This window comes from Polypterus senegalus, chromosome 14, assembly GCF_016835505.1.
Source record: "Polypterus senegalus isolate Bchr_013 chromosome 14, ASM1683550v1, whole genome shotgun sequence".
Taxonomy (NCBI): domain Eukaryota; kingdom Metazoa; phylum Chordata; class Cladistia; order Polypteriformes; family Polypteridae; genus Polypterus; species Polypterus senegalus.
The window spans coordinates 110,663,816-110,689,277 of record NC_053167.1 but is presented as its reverse complement, the minus strand read 5'-3'; the positions used below and the strand labels follow the sequence as shown (position 1 = coordinate 110,689,277).

The 25,462-nt window shown below is 40.2% G+C and overlaps 1 protein-coding gene across 1 annotated transcript in view; it reads left to right on the top strand.

Moving 5' to 3' along the window:
- The window catches only part of LOC120514791, a 217,889-nt gene that overhangs the window by 53,647 nt on the left and 138,780 nt on the right, over nucleotides 1–25,462 (top strand). The window contains exons 14-18 of the mRNA XM_039735347.1: nucleotides 3,738–3,998; nucleotides 12,520–12,780; nucleotides 16,119–16,379; nucleotides 20,856–21,116; nucleotides 23,650–23,910. Of these exons, the coding sequence (XP_039591281.1) occupies nucleotides 3,738–3,998; nucleotides 12,520–12,780; nucleotides 16,119–16,379; nucleotides 20,856–21,116; nucleotides 23,650–23,910 (1,305 nt within the window). The remainder of the gene's footprint in view (nucleotides 1–3,737; nucleotides 3,999–12,519; nucleotides 12,781–16,118; nucleotides 16,380–20,855; nucleotides 21,117–23,649; nucleotides 23,911–25,462) is intronic.

The following is a 25,462-nucleotide window of genomic DNA, read 5'->3' as shown; positions in this document are numbered from 1 at the left end:
CCCCTTTACCCAGACAGGCAACTACACTACCAAGACTATTGCCTTGGCTGACCTGAGGCTTCTCAAGATAATAACAAGCCGTACTCCTTACAAATAGTCCTTTTTCGCCCAAACGACAAAATAACAGGCGCTACAAGTCAGTAATATAAAATCAAGTGCAGATATATTGACAGTGGATAAATATATACACACACAAGGACAGACAAATAGTTAATACTGTATATGTGCACACAATTCACCACTATCCCAAAGACTCCAGTGAATGATTATATATATATATATATATTGTGAACTTGAACCCGGACACAGACAGACGGACATCGTAATTCTCACCCAACACACGTCTATTTACAGAGTTTATATTTACAACTCAGTGCACGTCCCAGTGCCTCTTGCACCGTTCCCCCAACTGTCCAGGCCACACAAGTCCAATGCCTTTCTCCTGGCCGCCTCCAGTCCTCTCTCCAGCTCTGTCCGCTTCCACCCGACATCCACCGATGACTGGAGGGAGGCGGCCCCTTAAATAGGAACCCGGATGGGCTCCAGCTGCTCCCGGCATTCCTCCGAAGCCACGCCCAGTGTGGCGGAAGTGCCGGCTGCGCACCCGGAAGCTATCCTGGTGTGGCGGAAGTGCTGGGCTCCCGGATATTCAGGCATTGGGCGCCACCTGGCGGTGGCCACGGTCCCTACAGGGCTGGGCTTCCAAGCCCTTTACCCGAGGCCCCCAACATAACCAGGACGTACGCCCCCTCGCGGTCTGGAGGAGGCACAAGCCTCCTCCGGTCCTCCTGGGAGTCGGCGGGACCACAATATATATATATATATATATATATATATTATTTATATGAACACACAAATAAATAATAATAATATTGGCAAAAACCCTCCCTTGGCCCTAAACAATAAATGAATAATCATGGAACACAAACACAAACATGGATTAACAATAAATGGCAGTAAAAATGTATGTGGTAAATGAGTCCAAAGCTAATAAAGTCCGGCGGTAATTAAAAATTGGCTGAAGTGATATTTTACTTCTTCCCAAAATACAAAATGACTTCACCGTTAAAGTCCTTGGCAATGGCTGGTATGAATCCAAACCCCGCGGTTTCTCTGCACTGGTTGTCGTGGTGATGATGTGGATACTGAAAAAACAAACAGTGGAATTGTACAATGAACGGGAATGATGAGTTGGAACATGAATGCGTAAATCATCTCCTTTCTCTCTCCTCGCCTCTCTCTTCTTTTCCACTCCTCTCGTTTAAAAACTGAATGTCACAGATTTCATTGGTTGATTAAACAGGAAATTCCCATCTCGGGGTTGAGGTCTCCCTTCATCGTCCTTCCTCCATTTTGACTTACGGGAACAACATTTACTTATACACGCATACCTGATAGTAAACGGGAATGACGAAAACAAAACGCTACAAACTGTGCTGTAAAAATGGGACCATCCTTCAGATGAGACACTCAAGCTGACTCTCTGTGGTCATAAAAAGATCCATGGCATCCTTTCGTAATGAGTAGGGTGTTAACTCATGTCCAGGATAAACTGTCGACCATGGTCTGGTCATTCTTGTCCTCTAATCATTCCCTGCCTGTAATTGGCTAACCTTCTCTCTCCTACCTTCATCACGTAATAACTAATGTGCGGTGAGCATACTGGTGCAAAATGGCAGGTGGATGCTGCACATTGGTCGTGGCTGAAGTGGCTCTCCCATCTCTATGTAAAGCACTTTGAGGAGTGAAAAAAACACTATATAAATGTAATGTCTGCTTCTTCATCATCTTCATCTTCTAAAGCTCTAACCGGGAAGATAAAAAACAAAACCATGGCTTAATACATATAACACAAACCTAGCCAATTATAAAGAGTAGGAATTCGAAAATCAATAAACACACACGTAATCAGAGCCAAAATGTTAATCATAAATCATAGTCAAAAAGAACAGTTGGAATCTGATAACCAGAAATATTTCGAAACAACAAAGGAATAAATGTGCACAATACAACCTTCATACTCTTGACCCAAAAATGCATGTTTCATGATGCACACTCCTGGTGGATTTTGCATAGCAGCTGTCCACAAATACTCCTCAAAGTGGTGGCCACCAAAAGAAAGCAATGTGGCATCACCAGAGAACGCTACTTATGTTTGGTATCATTAAAAAACATATCAAGGACCTCTAAAATAAGCTCTAAATAATTTTAGAGGTCAAGGAGAATATATAAAAAATCAGAAACAAGAGCTCAGTCATGACGCCATTATATACAGCTTTCATGAAGAAATCATTGCATTGTGGTGTTGTACTGGTTCCCCTGATAGAGACCATTACATAGCTGTGCCTCCACAGTTTGCTATAGTTTCAACATTGAATACCACAACCGTTTTGTTTTTTACTCTGGACCCTCCTTACTCCCCCCTCTCCATCAAACCAGCCATCTTTGACTGAATGTTGATTTATCCTGGCTTCAACGGCAATTGCGCCACACCAAGCCTCACCTGCTCTTCCACAGACTGTCAGGGTATCGTGATGATAGACGTTTCTCCCTACCGGCACCTTTTCTTAGCACATCACTGAGTACAGGAACCTCTTTGCAAATCTTCATTGGGGAAGCTCTTCAATCGAGTGGTTTTAATTGATTGTCATTACAATGCCATGAAAAGAGAGAGTTTCAAGGATTTCTCAAGAATATTCTGCTAAGTTCTGGAGCATCTGTCTACATACATGTTTGATTTGTGGTGCTTTTAGTTGAGTTCTCCTTTAATGTTTGTAAGGCAGTCATTTGCTCCCATGACAGATTGTACCACCACAAGCCAACAAGGTAGCATGTAAAGTATGAAGGTAACTTCTACACACAAGTCTGTGGCGGATATACAAGGAAGGATTTCACTGTACTGTGTACACATGAAAATAAACTTGATCTTGGACTAGAACAAATCACCTAATCCTCTACAGGAACATAGTTGGTTGTGCCAAGCAGAGTTTGGACAACTGCACACTCTCAAGGTGCACTAGTGGTGAAAGTAAGTTAAGGTGAATGGAGAAGAGGCTGCTTCTGTACATAAAGCATAGTCCCTCTCTACTAATTATATATCTATTTTTACAGTATGTAAGCCTGTAATGATTGATTTTTTTGTTATGTATTCATCATTATTCTTAACTAATTTCATTTGTTTTTCTTTTTTGTACCTTTTCCTTTAGACACCGTGTAAAGTACTGTATATTCAGCTACATTCTGTGTATGAAAACATTGTCGTTGTTACTTTGGAGGGCAAGTGGGCTAGCTGCCCTGCTTATTACAATTGGGCTCCATTTGTGGAGTTGTCATGTTTAGTTTGTTTCTTTTGTATGCTTGACTTGCCCTATCAAGTAAATGTAAGGGGTGAGCAACACACTGAAAAACACGAACAATTATTAGCTGTCTGGATCGGAGCATTTTAAGAGACATCAAGAACGGGTTTATGTTGGCCATAACATCAAAATCTGTGAGATTCACAAACAAGCTCCAAACATTTGAAGTCTAGCCCGACACTCCCAAATATAAATTGTTCATACTGCTTGTGAACCCAAAAATAAGTTTGAATTTTATACTAGTGGATTTAATTCTTTAAAAAAAACCCAGGGCTTGCATGCTTAGCAAATACTGCTTTTTTTTTTACCTGAAAGTGGTTCACAGAAATACATTTTTCGAAAGACACACTCATTGTTAATAAATGATTTGTTTCCTTCCAGCTCCATGTATTCCACAAAACATGGGAATCATCTTGGATTGTGACACCAACATCGCGTTGGCTTCTTGGGATAGAAGTAAAGGGGCCCTGGGCTACACCGCAATGGCACAGGATGTCAATGGGAAAATATACACGTGGAACACGACTGACACGAGCTGCTCAATGGCACACTTACAGTGTGGACTCCAGCACAGCATCACCGTGAAAGCACTAAGTGCCAACAGCAACAGTGCCATCAGCAATGTCACGACTTTTCAGACCGGTGAGTTGATGATTACTTAGTGTTATTTAATCATCCAATCAATCAAATATATATTTTTATAATGCACAGTTAAACATAACAAATGTTGACCAAAGTGATGCACATAAACTAAGAATAAAACTACTTCAAATTTAAATACAAATACCAAGAATAAACTTCAAATTAAAATAAATTTATTTATATATATATATTGTAACCACAAGGCGGTGCCACCGAGCCCCAAACATCAGACACAATTTCACCCATCATAACTCTGGGTTCAAATAAAGGACTTTTACTTGTCGTTAACAACATCCAGCAATGAACTCAGCCAATAAACACACTAATAATTATTTTCTTGTTCTTCTTTCCACCCTCCGGATGATTGTTGCCTGCTGGCTCTCAACTCTGACTCTCCAAGGTGAGGCTGCAGGCATCTTTTAAATCAGACCCTGGACTGCTTCCAGTGTCATGGTATTAATCATCCAGAGCACTCATGGGTCATGTGATAACCAGGAGTGTCCCTCTCTGGCAGCACCCCAAGGACCCTGTCAGGGCTGCACTTCCGGGCTTCAACTGCCATGCCTCCTTCCAGGTGCCCTAATTGGAGCCCAGAGGAACACTGCAACCTGCTGTGTGGAGAAATGAACTGCTCCTAGCATCCTTGATCACCTAGTCAAGGAAGAAGAAGGCGTTCCGGTTGAGTTCTCACGCCGTCCTTCAGCTGGAATGCCTGTCCTTCCTCTATAGCACTTACTGTATATATATACTTTGTATATATATATATATATATATATATATATATATATATATATACTAGCAAAATACATACATATCTACATATATACACACACATATACATACACATATCTATCTATCTATCTATCTATCTATCTATCTCTATATATCTATCGATCTATCTATATATATGTATATTGTGGACTTGGCCCGGACACAGACAGGCGGACATGTTGTTTTTCAACCACCACATGTTTATTTACAATATTTACAATCAATATACTGGACACACAGCCCCAGCCAATGGTCACTAAGACCTAGTTCAGTGCACAATACCCCCAAATACACAGTCCTGGCCACAAATGCCTCTCTTCGGCTGCCTCCACACCTCCTCTGTGCTTTGTTCTGCCTCCTCCCGACTCCAGCACTGAATGAATGGAGACGGCCCCTTTTATACAGTTCCCGGATGAGCACCAGGTGTTCCCGGCATTCCTCTCTTGGCCACGCCCCAGCGTGGCGGAAGTGCCGGCTGTCCTCCCGGCAGCTCTCCGGGTGTCATCCTAAATCTTCCCCAAAGCACTTCCTGGTGTGGTGGAAGTGCTGGGGCAACAGGTCCCCAAGGCATTGGGGCGCCTCCTGGCGGTGACCACAGGCCCCTACAGGGTAGGGCTTCCATGCCCTCAACCCGTGGCCCCCAAAGCAACCAGGAAGGCGGCCCCCACATGATCCAGGGTGGGCTTTGACCCTCTTCCGGTCCCTCACGGCGTCCCAGCCGAGTCGTTGCCCCTGGCATCCCTAACAAAATATATATCTATATATCTATCTATATCTATCTATCTTTATCTCTATATATCTATCTATATAATCTATATATCTATATCTATCTATCTATATATGTATATCTATATCTATATCTATATGTATATCTATATATATCTATATATATATCTATATCTATATATATATCTATATCTATATATATATATATATATATATATATATCTCCTTTGGGTGCGAGCAGCTGTTGCTGGGGTGCCAGAATCCATCGAGGAAGAAAAATTAAAAACATTATTTGTACAAAATCTTAATTTATCTATCCATTCCTAAATAATTAAATGGGCAGGCTATTTTGTATCAGTGCAATACGCTGCTTGTTAAAACGGATGACTCCTGCTCTTACGCACTTAGTGCTGCGTGGGTATTATGAACTATCATATCTGTTCAAGTTCTATTTAAATTTTAAATATAAGTAATTTTTATTTGGTCGACAGAAATATGTTTAGTAGGAATGTAAGTTAAATTTAGTCATCATTTAAATTTTATTCACCATAGAAATTTAAAGACTAAATTCAACTTCCATTCCTACCAAAGATATTTCTGGTGACTAAATAGAACCTACTTATATCCAAATTCGAGCTATTGAGCCGTTGCCTGCCTGCCTGAATAAGGAAGCTGTCGCTCTTACTTTTTACCGTTCATTTAATCATGGCTAGAAAAATTATAACATAGAAGGAGGATTACACTGAGTATGGCTTTACCAAAACCAATTATTGATGGCGAATAAAGTATCCATTATTCATTAAGCTTCAATTGGTGATCTGTTTTTCTGCGTTAACCTCATATTTTTTCATACTTCTTCTCAAACCAAGGGGGTGCGAGGGTAAAATGAATCGGGAAGCTGATATATATATATTGAATATATTGAAATAGTTTTACTGTCAAATAATGCAAACAGTACGCAGCACATGTTTCGCCCTAATTCTGGGCTCATCAGGCAGTACATGCTCACTGCACCCCTCTCGGGAATCGAACCTCGGACATCAGCGCCAGGGTGTGTGGTTCGTTTATTTGACAGTATGTAGATCGGGGTGTGTATATATATATATATATATATATATATATATATATATATATATATTACTTTTGAGAATGCAACGTATAGTTTTGTCCAGGAGGAAAGCAATGTTGCCTCAAATCAATGCCAACCTTTTGTAGGGTGTGTCCCTGAGACTTATTAATTGTCATCGCGAAGCAGAGCCTTACTGGAAATTTGAGGCATTTCAATTGAAATGGGAGATCAGAGGGTATAACGGTGATGCCAGGAATACATTCAGAGTGTGGCGCTCTGCTGTTTTTTTGTGTAGCTGCCTTCACACAGCTTCTCCGCTGCTTTATAAACGAACGCCATATAAGGCCATCGTTTCTCCTTGCTTGCAGTTCTGTACTGTTTTATTGTTCGTTTATTACGATTCTTATAGTTATTGTGTAGCTATTCGAGACTTACTTTACTGTTCAGGTACCCATTTCCTTTATTTAATCCAGCGGCTTGTATGTTATTTTTGCTCGTTTATTACGATTATATAGATATTTATTGATTCCCTTCTTTAGCTGACTGCCTGCTCATATAAGCTCCGCTGTTTTTGTGAAACAGCCTTTACACAGCTTCTCCGCTCTTTTATAAACGAACGACATATAAAGCCATCACCTTGTCAATTGTGTAATGCGTTTTTTGAACAGGTTTGATGCATGGAAGTGATCACTCGTATTGCGTTCAGTAAGTTCACGTGAGCTGCTCTCTTGTGTGATGTTGCGATATCCACGGCTTAATTTAATGTTAGCTAAGACCCGGCACTTAAAAGTTTCTGGCTGCACTCGGTTGTAATATGACGAAGCTGCGAGCTCACTCTTGAGAATGCAACGTATAGTTGTCCAGGAGAAAAGCAATCTTGCCTGAAATCAATGGCATCGTTTTGTAGGGTCTGTGCCTGAGACTTATTACTTGTCATCGCGCAGCAGAGCCTTACTGGAAATTGGAGGCATCTGAATTGAAATGGGAGATCAGAGGGTATAAAGGGGACGCAAGGAATACATTGAGTGTGGAGAAACTCTAGAGACAGCGTGTGTATTAACTTGTGGATTTTTCTGTGAGTATTTGGTGGCAGTGAACGAAGTTGCTTCCAAGACGCGTTAGCGCGGAGCTCAACTCACAGCGAAATGAGGTGAATGGGAGGAGATGATGACGTGACTCCCCACCGCCTTAACTGTCAATCCCCACAAACACAGTCTCTCGAATTTGCATAAGCACAGCCCTTCACCAGCAATTTTAACTTAGTTACAAAGTGATCAAAACTCTCGTTTATACCCTGCGTCCTCTCATTAAACTTGTATCCCGCATTAGCTGTGGGCATGACAAATGCCAGTGGCAGCCTGTCTATGAACTTAATTTAAACTTTAGGTTTACACCGTGCTTTGTTTCCGAAGTAGCTGCACTCATGAATATGCTTGTATGTGTCACTCGCTTCTTATTGTTTCGCTGCCTTCTCAATTGTATAATGCATGGTTTCTTCAGCGCTTTTTGGAGCTCTTCCTTGTTTTCTACGTACTGCATTGACAGTCAGTTCACGTGATTACGTGGGAGGCGTGATGATGTCATAGGAAACCCCGCCCCCCACGGCCATCGAGCTCAACTCCATTACAGTATATGGAGAAAAATAGATTCCAGTTATGACCATTACGCGTAGAATTTCGAAATGAAACCTGCCCAACTTTTGTAAGTAAGCTGTAAGGAATGAGCCTGCCAAATTTCAGCCTTCTACCTACACGGGAAGTTGGAGAATTAGTGATGAGTCAGTCAGTCAGTCAGTCAGTCAGTAGTCAGTCAGTAGTGAGTGAGGGCTTTGCCTTTTATTAGTATATATATTATACTAATTATAATAGTCTAATTATTTTCCTCCGATGATGATTCCTGATTGGAGTCAAAAGCTTAGGAATGAAAAACTATTTTAAGATATGTGATGCCATTTTCTCCCTTTATGTTTTGTGATGGAAACCAGGGTGTCAGCAGCCTAAACCCCCAACAAGAACGCGCAAGAAGTCCCGGGTGCAAATAAAGGATGGTTTATTCATCCATATTTCTTCCAGAGTACCACAAAGTTGTACAAAAGCACAGGTTTCTCTCTTTGATACACAAACATCTCTCTCCTTCCAACACTTACCACCGCACTGCCCTCTTCCAGCTGAATGTTGCCTTTCTTCCTCCCAGCTCTGACTTACCTGGATAAGGGAGTGCAGTCCCTTTTATTGAGGACCCACAAATACTTCCGGTGCCATGGCCACTGCCTGATGTAAGTACTTCCGTGTCATACAGAAGTCCCATTTTAAGTGACGCATCTCCCTGAAACACCCCCTCGTGCCATCCAGGGGCTCCAGCAGGGATGGAAAAATCCTGCACCCTCATCAGTACACCACCCTGCTTGCCAACAGTTTATATCTGGGTACACTGTCTCAGAATGTACTGAAACGATTCTTCCAGGTTGACTGGAAATATTAAATGGCCCTGATGTGTTTTGGATCCCTTTGTAGACAGAGATTCCACCCTGTATCCATTACTGGTCATTCTGCAAGCCCAGTTGAAAAGAGAATAGATAATACTGGCTGAATTTTCTAGGTATCCCCTTCATTTACCTACTCTTTGTACATTAGGGTAGTCTTGGACAATTCAACCTGGATCGGACACCAACTGATCACAGGGTACATTCAAACATTTCAGAATGATTTGGAGTTGCCACTCAAAATAGCAGGAGGTCTTTGGAATTACACAGAGAAACCTTCTTCTCTGGAGGAAACCCATGTGAAGAACACTGGGAACAAACTTACCCACAACAGACCTTAACAAATCTAAGGAACAGGGCACTGAGTAGTTCTAGTCACCCATTACTTTTAAGACCAGACTACATCAGATGTTAACTTCTGCCCTTTAACACACTGCCTGAAAGGAGCAAAATGAATACTGTATGGAGGTGGAAGAAACAGAGCATTTCTTCCCTACAGTCCTAGTGACCTATGTCTGCTTGATTACACTGCTTTTCTAAAATAATGTTGAATGCAGAGAGTGAAATTAATAAAATTAATAAATGATTGAGATGTCTTGTATTTAATAGTTAAATAACATAAAGTGTAGCTCAATCAGATCCATCTTACTTCACCTTATAAACCTCATTAGATAACAACAGCTTTTTCATCACTTTCCAAAACAGAAGTTCTTATGTGTGTTTGGGGGTTGCTGTTTGTTGTAATATTTAAGGTTTTGTGTCCTGACAGAGCATAAAACCAGGAGATGTACGTAAAGGCAGCAAAGCTGGGATATCAAAAATACCAATCAATGCCTAAGCTTCAAGGAACAAGCAACCGCAAGAATATTATCAAGGGGTTTTCAAAGTTTTGTATCTGTAGTATCTGCAGATCAGATAATGAAGAGAATCCCCCAGCCAACCTTTTATCTTGCTATCCAGAATACAAACAGGCCACAACAACTGTGGCCTTGCACTTAGGGACATGGAATGTAGACCTAAAAATGGGTACTCAAAATGGCACAGTTTGAAGGACCTAAATGGTGTCCAAGACATTGCAATAACAACAAATAAAAAAATAAATAACACCTAAACCATTAGGAAAATTAATGACAGAATTGGAATACTTGACCTTAAAAATGTCCAGTTCAAGTACAAGAAAGTACCATTTACACTCCAAATGAGCCAAAAGAGCAAACAACAAAATCAAATCATGACACTTGTCAAGTCTGTCCCCTTTAGGACAAATAAATTATCTATCTATCTATCTATCTATCTATCTATCTATCTATCTATCTATCTATCTATCTATCTATCTATCTATAAGGCCTTTCACATCTATTTACTCGTATATATTGTTGTGGCTAAATGCAGTTTCAGTGGTTGTTACCTCATCGCATGCTTACCATTACAGCATACTTTAATTCTAAAAACAAATGCAAGATTTTGTAACATGGTGTGGACTTGAACCCGGACACACACAGACGGACATCATTGTTCACCCAACACACGTTTATTTACAGGAATAATTATATTTACAAAGTTCAGTGCACGTCCCTGTGCCTCTTGCACCGTTACCCCAAAGTCCAGGCCTCACAGTTCTTTGTGCCTTTTTCCTGGCCACTTTCCAGTCCTCTCTCTAGCTCCGTCCTCTTCCACCCGACTTCCGTTCTCGACTGAAGGGAGGCGGCCCCTTAAATAGGAACCCGGATGGGCTCCAGCTGCTTCCCAGCACTCATCCGTAGACACGCCCCAGTGTAGCAGAAGTGCCGGCTGCGCACCCAGAAGCCGTCCGGGCGTCCCCGGTCGTCTTCTCCCCAGCACTTCCTGGTGTGGCGGAAGTGCTGGGCTCCAGGGATATTCAGGCACCGGGATGCCGCCTGGCGGTGGCCACGGGTCCCTACAGGGCTGGGCTTCCAAGCCCTTTACCCGTGGCCCCTAACATAACCAGGGCGGACGCCCCCTCGCGGTCTGGAGGAGGTACAAGCCCTCCTCCGGTCCTCCTGGGCGTCCCAATGCCACAATGGATTCTATAATGGATTCAGGAAGCATTCAGACCCCTTCACTTTATTCACATTTTGATCATTTGCAGTCTTGTGCTAAAATCATTTAGTTAATTTTTTTCTCCACATCATGCAACACTGGGGCCTGAATTGCCTCGAAAGCTTGCATAGTTGTAATCTTTTTAGTTAGCCAATAAAGGTTTCATTTTGCTTGATTTTTCACTTCACCCCAGAATCAAAAATTGAAACCAGAATTTTAAAAATATTTGCAACTGTATTAAAAATAGAAACTGAAATATTACATTGACACAAGTATTCAGACCCTTTATTATAACACTTGAAATCTGGCTCAGGTGTAATGTATTTTGTTGGTCATTATTGAGATATTTTGCACATAAGAAATAAAAATCTTAACTTTAGAATGTAAAGGTTTTGATTAAGGTGTGAAATGCTCACTGGACGTGATTATTTCAGCTCCGGTTGGCTGAATTCTCACTCAGACTCAATGCTGTGAGCACATAATGTCCATTCTGTTCAGTCTCCACTCCTTCTCTGTGTCTTATGGGACTGAATACAAAATCCTGATGTTAAACTGTAAAGCTTTAACTGGTTTTGCACTGGACTACATCAGTAACCTCCTGCAGCTCTACACTTCACCTTGTCCACTCTGGTCAAGTGATACTGTCAACCTGGTAGTGTTACAAACTGGGCCTGAGGAGTGACCAAGAATTAAGCTCTTTTGTACCCAGACTTTGGAATGAACTCCCTAAATTAATTGGATCTCCTGACTCAATTCATTGTTTTAAAGGGCAGCTGAAAACACATCTCCTCATGACAAAATCAAACCTTCAGTGATGTTCTTACCCCTTGTTTCACTTCAGCCCCTCTGAAGATGACATCACAGCCTGTGCTATTTATTACCTTCTACTGTTTTATCATTTATTGCATTTTATTGCCTTTTTGTTCTGACCTACAATTTAGCATCTCATGTATTTATCTTTTATTTGGTTTAATACTTTAAAACTGCTTTCTCTACAGTATTACTGAAATTTTCCTTTATTTCCATCCCTTTATGAATATGTGTGAAGAACTTTGAACATGGAAAAGATGCTATATGAATTAAATTTATCATTTGTATTATTTTCAAATTAGTACCATAGAATATTTTAACATTGAAGAAGACTTTTTCTCTGGGAAGTTTTTCTTCACACAGAGAACCATAGGCATATTGAATAAGTTACAAGTAGCATGGTAGACTATAGAGATCTCCTATCTTGACTTGATGTTATTTTGGAGAAGGTAGTTGGGTAGGACTGGTGAGCTTTGATCAACTGAATGGTCTGTTCTTGTTAAAAATGGTCTGATCTCCTAAAGTTATATGAATTATTCACCATTCTGATCACTTTCTCACTGTGAATATTATTCCAAGTAACAAATATTTTTTCCCCATAGTACCTTGTGTCCCACTGAATGTACAAGGTAACTTGGAGTGCAGCACTAACGTGTGGAATGTGTCATGGGTACAGTCACCAGGGGCTATCTTCTACTCTCTACGACTGTCTGGGCCAAACAATGACACAAGGACATTTTCTTCTGAGAATGCATCTTTTTCCATCGGTGATTTGCTTTGTGCTGAAGATTACTCTGTTACTGTCTCAGCAATAGGCAGACAATGCAATAGTTCTGACAGCTACTCCACTTTCATCAAAACAGGTATGCACTTCATCTTCTTTTCAAGCATGATTTACTCACAAATGGGGCTAACATATACAGAAGTTATTTTCTTCATTATAATGAAGAATAAAACAAATAATAATATGGAATAATAAGGAAAAGTTAAGCAAATGCACCAGAAAGTGAAAGATATGAAAAATCAAAGTGAAAAGGGAATTGAAGGATAAAACTGGCAAGAAAAAGATGCTGAGAAACTTAAGCCAAAATGGACCCAAGAACTGAGGATCGAGAGTACGCTGAAGTCTTTGCTCTGAACCAATAATGCAACACCTAAACGCTGAAAATTTCTTTGTATGTTAACCACAATTATTAATAACAAAATGCCGCTTTAAAAAATGAAGTCATCCTGTGCAACTTCTGGGTACTGCCCCTTAGCAACCCGTGGTCAGGCTGTTAGGTTATTTAGCACGATGTGTGGAGTACAAATCAAAAGAGAGTTTATAACACACTGGTGAGGCCTCATCTGGAGTACTGTGTGTAGTGTTGGTCTCCAGGCTACAAAAAAGGACATAGCAGCACTAGAAAAGGTCCAGAGAAGAGCGACCAGGCTGATTCCAAGACTACAGGGGTTGAATTATGAGGAAAGATTAAAAGAGCCGAGCCTTTACAGTTTAAGCAAAAGAAGATTAAGAAGAGACATGATTGAAGTGTTTAAAATTCCAATGTGAATTAGTCCAGTGGATCGAGACTGTGATTTTAAAATGAGTTCATCAAGAACACGGGGACACGGTTAGAAACTCGTTAAGGGTAAATTTAGCACGAACATTTGGAAGTTTTTCTGCACACAGAGAACCATAGACACATGGAATACGTTACCAAGCTGTTTGGTAGACTTTAGGGCCTTTAAAAACTAGACTTGGTTATTTTAGAAGAATTAAGTGGATCGGACTGGCGACCTTTGTTGGGCTGAATAGCCTGTTCTCGTCTAGAGTGTTGTAATCTTCTAATGTCCTAACGACGGCACTGCAAAATGAAGACGATCACACAAAAAACAAAATGGCATTGTAGGAGAGATGCTAAATAATAATAATTCCATGTAGTTTAATTTCTACACTAATTATTTCAAAAACAGAAATGAAAATCTTCATTATTCCAAAAATGCATATAAATGTATTATAACACTGTGCTGGGCTGGCGCACTGCCTGGGGTTTGTTCCTGCCTTGCGCCCTGTGTTGGCTAGGATTGGCTCCAGCAGACCCCGTGACCCTGTGTTAGGATATAGCGGATTGGATAATGGATGGATGGATGTATTATAACAATATTAAATTGTTATTCAAATTAATCAAATTTCAGTTCTAATGCAAAGCAGTCATAATAAGCGTTTCCTAGGTTCCATGGACCATAACCCATCTTTCCTCAATTGTTTTTTTTTGATCTGCTATTTTAAATTTCAGATGTAAAATATCTGCCCAGTTAGGCAACCACCAGTGTACTACACAGTTAAACTGCCTTCTCTTCACTAGAGTGAGTTGTCCACATGATGTCAGTGAAGAGAGTAAACAGGATGGTTGGTGGGCAGCCCCTGGTCTTGAGCTGAGTAGAAATCAGAAGAGAGAAAGAGGAGAGCAAATAGGAGAGCACAGGGACAGGAGAGGAGAAGTGAGAACTGACGGCAGATGGCAAAAAAGACTAAGGGCAGGGTCTGTGGCATGTCATGTAAAAGGACAATACATATGGGCAGAGACGCTGCAGGTTACCAGACAATCACTTTGTTGTGTCCTTCATTATGGTGGCTGCCACACACTGTGTCTCTCAGAGATCTTTTGATATTTCTGTTGGTGTTGTAAAATCATTTTTGTAAAGATGTAAAAACTCTATACCACCAAGACATGATAAGATGGTTACGCTGCCAACATTAACAAAACTGAGACTTACCAAGCTGATGCCTGTCTGCGTTTCACCATTGCAATCTAAAATCAGCTCTGCATTCTCCTTCACTCCAAATTCCCTTTTTACTGCTTTTTAGTAAATTCTGCTTGTGCTTCTCCTATCTAATCTTACATTTCTTACGTGTATCGTGTGTGCATCTATAAACTGACCACATACTGCACTGTAGGAGAAGTAACTAGAGGAAGGCACAAAACACTAGAAGATGCCAATCTGAGGGAGGCATATGGAGGATCCAAGCAATTAAGCATCGATTAACACCTCCAGAGAACGTCTGCTTGATTAGGGAAGGCAGCCTGTAAAGCCAATCCAGAAGACTGCCATAAGTCTGGGGGGCTCAAGTGTAGGCAGGGAACACCATAAGAGCAAGTTAGTTGCATTTGTGCTATGCACTATATAGATGTACAGGTTACAGGTTTATGGGGTCATTATTATTATTGGGACATTGAAATTCTTAATTGTATGTGCTAATCAACATGCAATAAATCTCCAATACCCAACACCAACGCCACTATCCAACACCATGAGAAGTAATTATAACTACTTTACCATGAAACATACAGTAGGTCTTCATTATCTGAGAAATCACAGAACATATATTTAATTATTCATAAGGAATAAGGAAATGTGTCCTTTATAGTTATTTACTGATCATTATGCTTCACCAACCAACCAACCCGCTATATCCTAACTACAGGGTCACGGGGGTCTGCCGGAGCCAATCCCAGGGCACAAGGCAGGAAACAAACCCCGGGCAAGGCGCCAGACCACCACAGGGCATGCACACACACACACACACACACACACACCAAGCACACTCTAGGGACAATTTAGAATTGCCAATGCACCTAACCTGCATGTCTTTGGACTGTGGGAGGAAACCCACGCAGACACGGGGAGAACATGCAAACTCCACGCAGGGAGGACCCGGGAAGCAAACCATGCCGCCATTATGCATTACACATAAACTAATCCCAGACACCACACCAGTGCATCAAACATCTGCCTATACCTGGAACTTGTAAGTAACAGTCAGGTAAATGTGTGTCGACTAAAAACATTCCTCATTACAAAGGAAGTGACGATATTTAAACGCGACAGTCACAGTGTGTGTTCTTATCCCTTGGTGGACACACAGCTCTCTATATGACCTTCATTAGTGTACTTAGTTGCTTCTTCAAGTAGGACCTCCTGCTAGGTTTTGTTTTTTGGCTCCAGCTTTATATTCCTCCTGACTTGCATCTTTGCCCTTTTGATTTTAGGATGCCATTTCAAAGTGTTTTCCCACAGCATTGACCTGATTTTTCTGTTCTTGTTAACCATGTTCTGGTAACTTTAAATTCGCATAACAATCCTCAGGCATGTTCAGTGTCTCAAGAGGCATATATTCAGTAGCCTTAATGACTAGTATTTGTGTTCTTCTTTTCAGTTCCCTGTACGCCTTTGAATATTGAGACTCATTTGGACTGCAGCACAAACATCCCCTCAGTCACCTGGGACCACAGCAAAGGAGCCATGTCTTACAGAGCCATTGCTGAGAGCAGCACAGGACACACCACTTCATGTAACACCTCTGACAATAACTGTGATATCTCGTTCCTGCAGTGTGGTCAGAAATATAACATTTCTGTTGTGGCAGAAGATAACAAGTGCGGTGGCTTCAGAAGCAGCTTCACTGAAATAGAAACAGGTATAATGAAAGTCCTAGAAGCCCATTTCATCTCTTTTGTTTTTGCTTCCCATCCTCTAGCCCATAAGTATGGTGAGCCTGAGCCTCTCCTGGCTGTGCAGGACACAGAGCAGGAACCTACCAATGAACCTGAATGCGCTCTCTCATAAAGGACCAATTCATGTCACGTGGCCGTGCGATGGATACGACAGTAGACTTTTTAGCCTCAGTAGTTCAGCTTCCTTCATGACCCTGAATGAGCCACTAAACCTGATTCTTCTCCGATTATAAAAAATAAGGACAAAAAATTGTGTTACAGTATATATCTGGAATTTTAATGTAGCGCCTTAGAATGGCATTCCACTCTAGAAAGGCGGTATGTGAAGTAAAGATGGCTTGAATGGTGAATGGCATGAGGGTGTCTGGCAATAGAAAAACGATTGATTCACTTGGTGTCCAAAATAGAAGAGAAAAAGCAGGTTCAGACATTTCATGTGTTTAAATTATTTTTAATTTAGAAATAAAATCATTATGCCTCCATCTGCTGCAGTGGACAACAAAGATTTTGTTTCCTGAACCCTTTTGGATGTATCTTATGGATTTTGGCCTGCTAATCACAAAAATCCCCTTTAAACTGTAATTGCCTATTTCTATGATTTCCACACATATTATACAATATAACACAAAACTGACTACTCCCCTGTCAATATAACTACAAAGTTAAGTAATTGCAAATCCTGTCCATATAATACATTTTTATTTGTTTGTAGACAAAGCCCAAGAAGAATAAAGATAGTTCCTTTGAAAACAGAATGTTAACAATAACCAAAGGCCTTTATTTAAGAACTAGCTGCATTGAAACTCAGCACAGCCCTTATTATTGGTATTCCATAATTTCATTTTTTTTTTATATTTTGTAATGTCACCATTATTTTTGATGATAGATTTGATCCTCCCAGTGATGTGCAGTGATGTTCGTGGCTGGTGAGGCACTGACTCCTTCAGAGTGAGATTTACAAATATATGAACCCCAAAGTGTAGCTTTTTGACTATTCAGTTGGCAGCCAGCGTGCACGCTGACTACTGGTTATGTTTCTTATCTCATCAGCATTCTTTACACACACAGAGGTAAGGTACATATTTGGCTAAGAAAGAACATTACATCTATAGCGGCGAGAGAGAGTGGGGAGAGCACATTTGCTCTGAACCCTCCATGTCTTCTAAATCTGCAGTTGCAATTCTACAATTCATACTCATACAATACAAATCTAAAAGTCCTCCTTATTTTCCTTTACTTTAAAAAGTCTTAGTCTTCTATTTTGGCAATCATTCGGAACAAAAAATAAAATTAAATGGACCACTGCAGTGCACTGGACTTTCTGATATTGCTAACTTATTGGTGCCGAGAGCCTCAGCGTAGAAGAACAGCAGCAACGAGCACCTGTTGGGCTCACATGCGCCCCCTTCAGTGCAGCATGGTACTGCCTGCCTCACCCTGTACCTTTTCACTGAGGTTTTATGTCCGATCAGTATGACTAGATATGTCACACACATCATTAAAGATATCAGCCAGACTGTGGAAAGTCGGGGTGTCTAATAAACATTCCTTTAAACATTTTATTGGAGATATACAACAGGCATGCGCCAATTGCATGTATCAACCTCGTGTGTGAGAATTTGCACAATCCGAGGTAAGGTGAGATTCGTCTCTGCTGCACCTTGCGTTTCTCTCCATTTGAACAGGAAATGCGCAAATTTAGCAATTTTGATAATAAAAATGATCACAATTATTGGAATCATACAGAAAACATATTTATAGCAAAGACCAGTGGGCATATTTATTTTATGTTATCATTATTAGTTTTTTTTACTTTTCATGAAGACCTCCCCTAATGTCCCTACATCCTCCAGCATATGGATGATCCCTGTCTTGTACAAATCTATGGCAAATCTATGTTCTTTTTGTTCTATCTTTCACTTTACCCCACACATATTTACAAATATTTATATTTATATTTACAAATACCCCACAGATGCCCCTACTGGATTCAAGTCTGGTCATATCGTCTTCTTTAAAGACTCATGTGTGATTTGTGCGGTGTGTTTGGAATCAGTGTCATATTTTACAATTCCTCTCCTGCCAAGCTTTTAGAGACTGAGCGTCACCTTGTTGTTCAATATTTGGGTATACAAACAGGCATTCATGGTGCCACCTATAAATGTCATCTCCCCTACACCTTTTGCACTTGTGCAGCCCTAAGATCAGCACACTCTCACCTCCACGTCTCATGTTTGGCACAAGGCAGTCACTTTGGTGATCTTGGCCAGGTCCACGCCACACATGCTGGACCCCATCTCAACCAAACTTATTTTGGTTTAATCTTACTAAACAAAGTACTGCTAATATTCATCAGGCTTATTTTCATGTAATTTGGTAACATTTAATCGTGTAGCTTTGTGCCATTTTGCAAGCAATGGTTTTCATCTTGAAAACTGTCTGAAGAGTTTAGCTTCATGGAATGTTCTTTGCACTGAGCAGTCACTGAAACATCAACTTCCATAGATAATCTTTGTGCCACGTCAGAAGCACTTGCCTGCCTGTTGTTCAATGCAAGTTTAACTAAATAGTAAATTGTGCATGGCATCGTTTTACGAGGATGGCCTCTGCGCCTTCTGTTTTCAGTTGTGTGGCTATTCCTATACCTCTAGTATTTTGATTTATGTTCAGTAGCCCACTGATGCTCTTGTATCCTCTGTCATCTATATGAAGTCTCACAATCTGGTTTGTTCAGGCAATTCTTTACCTTGTAGAGCCATGTTGCGTTAGACACAACCTGGAGATTTTATTCTCTTGTCCATGCAGCTAGCTGAAATCACAGGTGGACCCGCTTTTGTTACACTGACAGAGTACTTTGGAGCTCATATTTTCAATGTAATTGATACAACCTTTTTGTTTTAATTATACATAAAGTCAAAAACCCTACACTTTAAAATTTTTATTTAAAATACAGTAATGCAATTCTTGAAAGCAGAGAAATGATGCAAAATTGTAACATTTTAGTCATATTGACCAGGGGATTAGTGCATACTGTAAAACATGGACTGATGAAAATTTTGTGAAGGCGAAGAACAAGTAAGAAAAAATTTTGATATTTGAGACAGAACATTCTAGAAATAAATGCTACCAAAATTAATTAAGTTATATTATTGGTCCACAAATCAGATAAAGGAACGTATGAAATCTGATAAACGAGAGGAGACCATTCAGTCCATTAGGCTTGTTTCTTCAGCAACTATTCAAACTGTCCCAAATAGACAAGTCCACAATGACAATCAGTTTGAAGATCAGCTAGTTGGACTTGGGGGACAATCACCTGGAAGGTATTCAAGGATGTTATTGAGAATTTTCTTGGCAACCACAGAGCACAAAACTACATTCAACTAGTGGACAACATTCTCCAGGCATACTCAAGCATGAAGTGCAACGTGTCGCTAAAGATTCATTTTTGACATTCACACTTGGACTATACTCCTGCTAATTCTGGTGCAGTATTCAACAAAAATGGTGAAAGGTTTCATCTGTGGACACTAGGGGCCACTGTTGACCCTTAAACCCAAAAGACAGACACAGGACAGTATTTGAATGAACTTTTTTCCCCACTTACAGTGCCCTCCAAGCACCACAGCCACTCCTGCTGGGTTTTCATCAGTCCTTTTTATAGTGCCTGACCTGGAAGTGCTTTTGTTCTTCTCCATGTGACTTGTCAGCATTTCCAGGTCAGATGGAGAATTCATGTTTCTAGTCAGCCCGGAAGTACTTCAGGGCTTCCGTCCTCGTGACCTACTAGTACTTCCAGGCTAGGTGAGAACATCATCTCCCACCAGCAGGGTATCCAGCAGGGCTGTGATGCTGAACTCCATAACCCATGGTGCCCTGTGGGAATCTAGGGCACCACTACACTGTAGGGAAGCTGCCATCTAGAGACCTGAGGGAGGCAATGTCCCAAAATAGTTGCCATCCCACCTCTTTCCAGTCTCTGGTTGGGTTGAGCTACCGGCCGTCCCTTACAATCACAACATTGCATCTCTGGAACAACAATGTGACTGGAAATTGAGTCCATTAGAGAAGCGTCAGATGCTGAATGCAAATGGAAATCAGCAGCAAAGCATTTTTAGCTGATTTGAATGAATGTCGTGTGTTAGCATCAGTAAGCAATTAACCCTACTGAGTTTAATAAATGTTAATTTCATGTTTCATAATTTTCCTGTGTGATATAATCAATCTAAAACTATATTTGTGTTCAGCGTGAAGCTGTCTATCACAATCAATTTGTTTCAGGAAACAAAACCTCTGAAGCAATGTGTCATCCAGTGTTATTATCTCACTCTATTACTCTTTTATCCAGATTATCCTTTGGTCACTACCCTTTGGTCCCTTCCTTTATTCTTTTTGAAAATAATGTTCTAACTTTTTTCACTTATTTTGTTTTTTTTAAGCTCCATGTCCACCTGAAAATGTTGCTGCAGTGATGGACTGTAACAATAAGACTGCAACAGTGTCATGGAGTGCCAGTGAAAGGGCAGTGTCTTACAATGTCTCTGCAGAAGAGAACGGTGAACAGATCAGCAGCTGCAGCACCCAGGACACCAGCTGCCATCTCAGTGATCTCCAGTGTGGCAGGACTTACGATGTCACAGTGACACCAATAGGCAGAGGATGTACAGGATTTAAGAGCAGTGCATTTAAATTATTTACAGGTATTGTTTGAAGCAATCATATCTGTTTTACCTCTCAGCATATTCAAAGTGTAAGCTTTTTCAGGGACAAATGGATCTTAAACAGTGTTTCTTAATAAATGAAAATATTTTGGTGTTATAGTTTGTGCTGCACAGAAAAAAGGCAAGCTAATGTAGCATCCCATCAACGTATCCAAATTAGTCAAATAATTCAAGCAATAAGCCAACAATATCTTAGAGGATTATTTACCTTTTGATACACTCAAAATACATAGATAGATGAATATATATATATATATATATATATATATATATATATATATATATATATATATATATATATATGCTGCCTCGCAGTTAGGAGACCCAGGGCTTCCGGGTCCTCCCAGCGTGGACTTTGCATGTTCTCCCCATGTCTACGTGGGTTTCCTCCGGGCGCTCCAGTTTCCTCCCACAGTCCAAAGACATGCAGGTTAGGTGGATTGCCGATTCTAAATTGACCCTAGTGTGTGCTTGGTGTGTTTGTATGTGTCCTGTGGTGGGTTGGCACCCTGCCCAGGATTGGTTCCTGCCTTGTGCCCTGTGTTGGCCGAGATTGTCTCCAGCAGACCCCCGTGACCTTGTGTTCAGATTCAGAGGGTTGGAATATTCATATATATATGAATTTCTGTATAGAACATGTTTAAAATAAACCATACACATCATACCAAGCAATGTCACAGTTGGGTGTTCCCTCATGGAGTTCCATTTAAAATTCATGAGGTTTTACAAAAAAGGGAAAACACAAAGTATAAAGCTACCGAACAATAACCAAAATCAATGTGATGGGTCACCCACTTGCCCAACTAAAATGACTGCCAAATGATCAGTTTTTCATATTTTCCTGCTCTCTGTCTCTCATGGTTGTGGTCCAGTCCTTCTACCACTGAGTATTCATCACAACTCTACCCTCGACTGAAGATTCACACTTTCCTCTGGTCTGAGATCACTTATAATGTCTGTCCATAGGGTTGGTGGGGTTTTGTAAGCTACAGCTCCCCCTAGAGACTGCTGGTATCTCTGAATCCTTATGCCTTTAGCAGCCTTTAAGGGTCCGGCCTTTAGCACTCTGTTCTCTTAAAGGGACTACACAGTGTAGTCTGTTGTCACACGAGCTTGTGTGCCAGATCTCTGTAGCCTTTCTCTGCTTACAGCAGCAATATGGTCTCCTCCTCTACAAACAGAAAGCCCTTGTTCCCACCTAGTAACTTGGAGGCCTTGCAACAACTTGCCTGCCATCTTTTGCATCATTTGTTCTGTGGACAGGATTATTCACCCTAATCATCTGCCATATTCCGCAATGACCAGGACTGATTCCTGTTTAATGAATAATTTTCACAAAAGTAACAAAAAATAGACACATTTCCATATTCTTTTCATCTATTAATAAATATGATCTGAGATTTTTGAGGTCAAGAAGAATTAAGTTTCAAGGCAAGGTAGTCAGTGATGGTGATGCTGGAGTGTGGTGATGAGTTAGGCATCAATTAGCAAACGCAGGTAAGAATTTCCCTGTACTCTGTACACGTGACAATTCTTAGGACCGCTATACTAATAGTGGGTAAGGCCTTCATGCATGGATTCCACAGGATGTTGGAAACATTCCTTTGAGATTCTGGTCCATGTTGACATGCTTGCATCACACAATCGCTGCAGATATGTCAACTGCACATTCATGCTGTAAATCTTCAGTTCTACCACATCCCAGAAGTGTTCCATTGGATTCAGACACTGGAACCTTCAATTGGTGAATTCCAATCAAATTCTAGGCCCGTCTCAAAGAGAATTAAGCACAATCTGGAGTGCCACCGCAAAGAGTCTTACATGATTATAATTAGACTTTAGTTTTTGATTTTGAATACATTTGCAAACCGTTCTAAAAACATATTTTTACTTTGTCATTATCACTTACTGAGTATAGATTGATGGGCAAAAATGGCAAATTTACCCATTTATTATTAAATCTGCAACCAAATAAAGTGTGCAGAAAGTAAAGAGGGACTAAATACTTTCTGAATTTACTGTAGATAGTCTGTAATTCTTGCTCTGCCATGCAGAAGTGACCTGTTTGCTTTCTGCAGTTAACCGCCTATCAGTGGCGACTACCATCCAACTGTGGCATGTACAAGACCTCTCTTTCTTGGCTTCTGATGCCAACTTAACTTTCAACATATAGGCAACTTTAGAAACAAGTAACATATCATTAATAGCATTGCCACATTAAGGAGCTCAGGCACAACAATTACAGGGGCAAGTTTCTTGTCTGCTACTGATAGTTCTACAGGTCTAAAGGGGGGCACACAATGAATAGAACAGCAAAATGCCATTATGGCTCACCCCATTCTATCCTTTCATTCAAATGTTACTAACAACATTTGCTCTTCAAGAAATACAACTGTTTACGCCCCTTCTTCCCACTATAATCAGAAGTTCTGGTGTCTGTAGTTTCACATGTGTATATATATTTGTTCATTTGATACACATTTTGTGTCACTATACATGTCTGTTTTGTCAGGACCATGCCCTCCAATGAATGTTGAAGTCAAATTTGACTGTTTGACCAAGTTTGGATCAGTGTCATGGGACCTGGAACCTGGGGCGCAAGTCTATGTGGCAACAGCAACAGAAGATGATGGCCACACACACACGTGCACAACAAACAGCACAGAGTGTGTCTTCATGGACCTGCACTGTGGCAGCATCTACATAGTGACAGCTGTAGCGATTAATGGCGAGTGCAGCAGTGCGAACAGTCTGGGGTCTCAAATAAAAACAGGTAAGAGTTTCTCTGCATATCCCTATGTTTATTTATACGTCATAGAAGGTGCTAAGTAGCTTCCACTGTGACTGACTGTGAATTGACAGTGGTTATATAATAGATATTAAGAGTCTTTACTTTCTATTTTGTATCTAATTTTGTAATTTTAATTTGTTTTCACATAGTTAAAAATATTTTACATCTTTGCAAGATTCTAGTTTGTTTTCCTTATGGGCATCGCCATTTTGTGGCATTGTTTTAGGTGCTTGTTATGTTCATTACCATCATGTAACAGTGTGACACGTCATAATACGTGTAATTATCCATGCAAAATAGCCAAAGTGGTGCGAGGCCTTAAATAGCCAGGGAAGCAAGTCTGACTCCCAACAGCCAGACCAGAGGAGGAGCATCGAAAAGCAGCCTGGGTCAAACTCGAGTGGCTGGCTTTGGCCTGCACCAGGTTAAGATGCACGTAACTCTCAAAGTACAAAAATATACTCTATGCATATGAAATGTCCTAAAATACTCTCAAAAACTCTTTTCATGAATGTAGGATTTACTTGACAAGACAAACAGACAACAAAAATTGTAAACAAGAGCTAAAAAGAGGCAATAAGAACTTCTCTAAAAGGTAATCCAAAGTAACAAAGTCCCAAAATGAAATCCAATAACATTTAGTTTTATACTACATTTTCATGCGAAGGAGTAGCTTATACCGCTATACAGCATGTCAAAGAAAAAATGCAAAGAAAAACAAATTCAATTTAGATAAGAATTATAATGAATAAATAAATGATGCATACTTACAAAAGAAAGTTATACAGTTAAGAGAAATAAATATAGAATTATTTTTTAAGTTTCTAATCTACACTTATGATGCGGTCAGATGGCAAGGATTAAAGAAAAAATATATAATCTGCAAGGGTTCCAGGCCAAAAGACCATCCACCAAAATAATCCAATAAACAGCAAATTAACAAATAATAAACAATAAACACAGCAATAAAAGTTGAGCATCAGAACAAAAAACAAATGTGAAGAAAACACAAATACAAGACCCACCTAAATCCATTAAAGCACATTCAAATGAACATTAGAGGGACTTCACTTCCCAGCCTTTATTATTGTCACTTATTTATTGGCTGGGGCGGTCCCTTAACTGTGATGGAAGGGTTGCCCCGCCTCTTGGGGATCCACCCACAAAATACAAGGAATATCAAAGAACATATTTACTCACATAGAAACGAAATTAAGACAAAATATATAATGAGACAAATAATATAAATAATAACAACAATAACAAACAATGGGATAAAAAAATTAATAGAAAAGACATAAAGAATTTTTTTCTTCCACAGTTGGCCTCCGGGACTGACATTTGTATTTTTATTTAAAAGAATTCTCCACACAAAAATGATGATTTTTGGTACCAGTTACTTACGCTGCATTGTTTGTAGTGAAGATTGAGAAAAACTTTCAATTTCATGCTTTCGTGGAGAAGGAAAAGATTACAAAATTCCTGAAACAATGGGCTTCAATGGAGACACATATTAAGCAACAGTGAACAATAG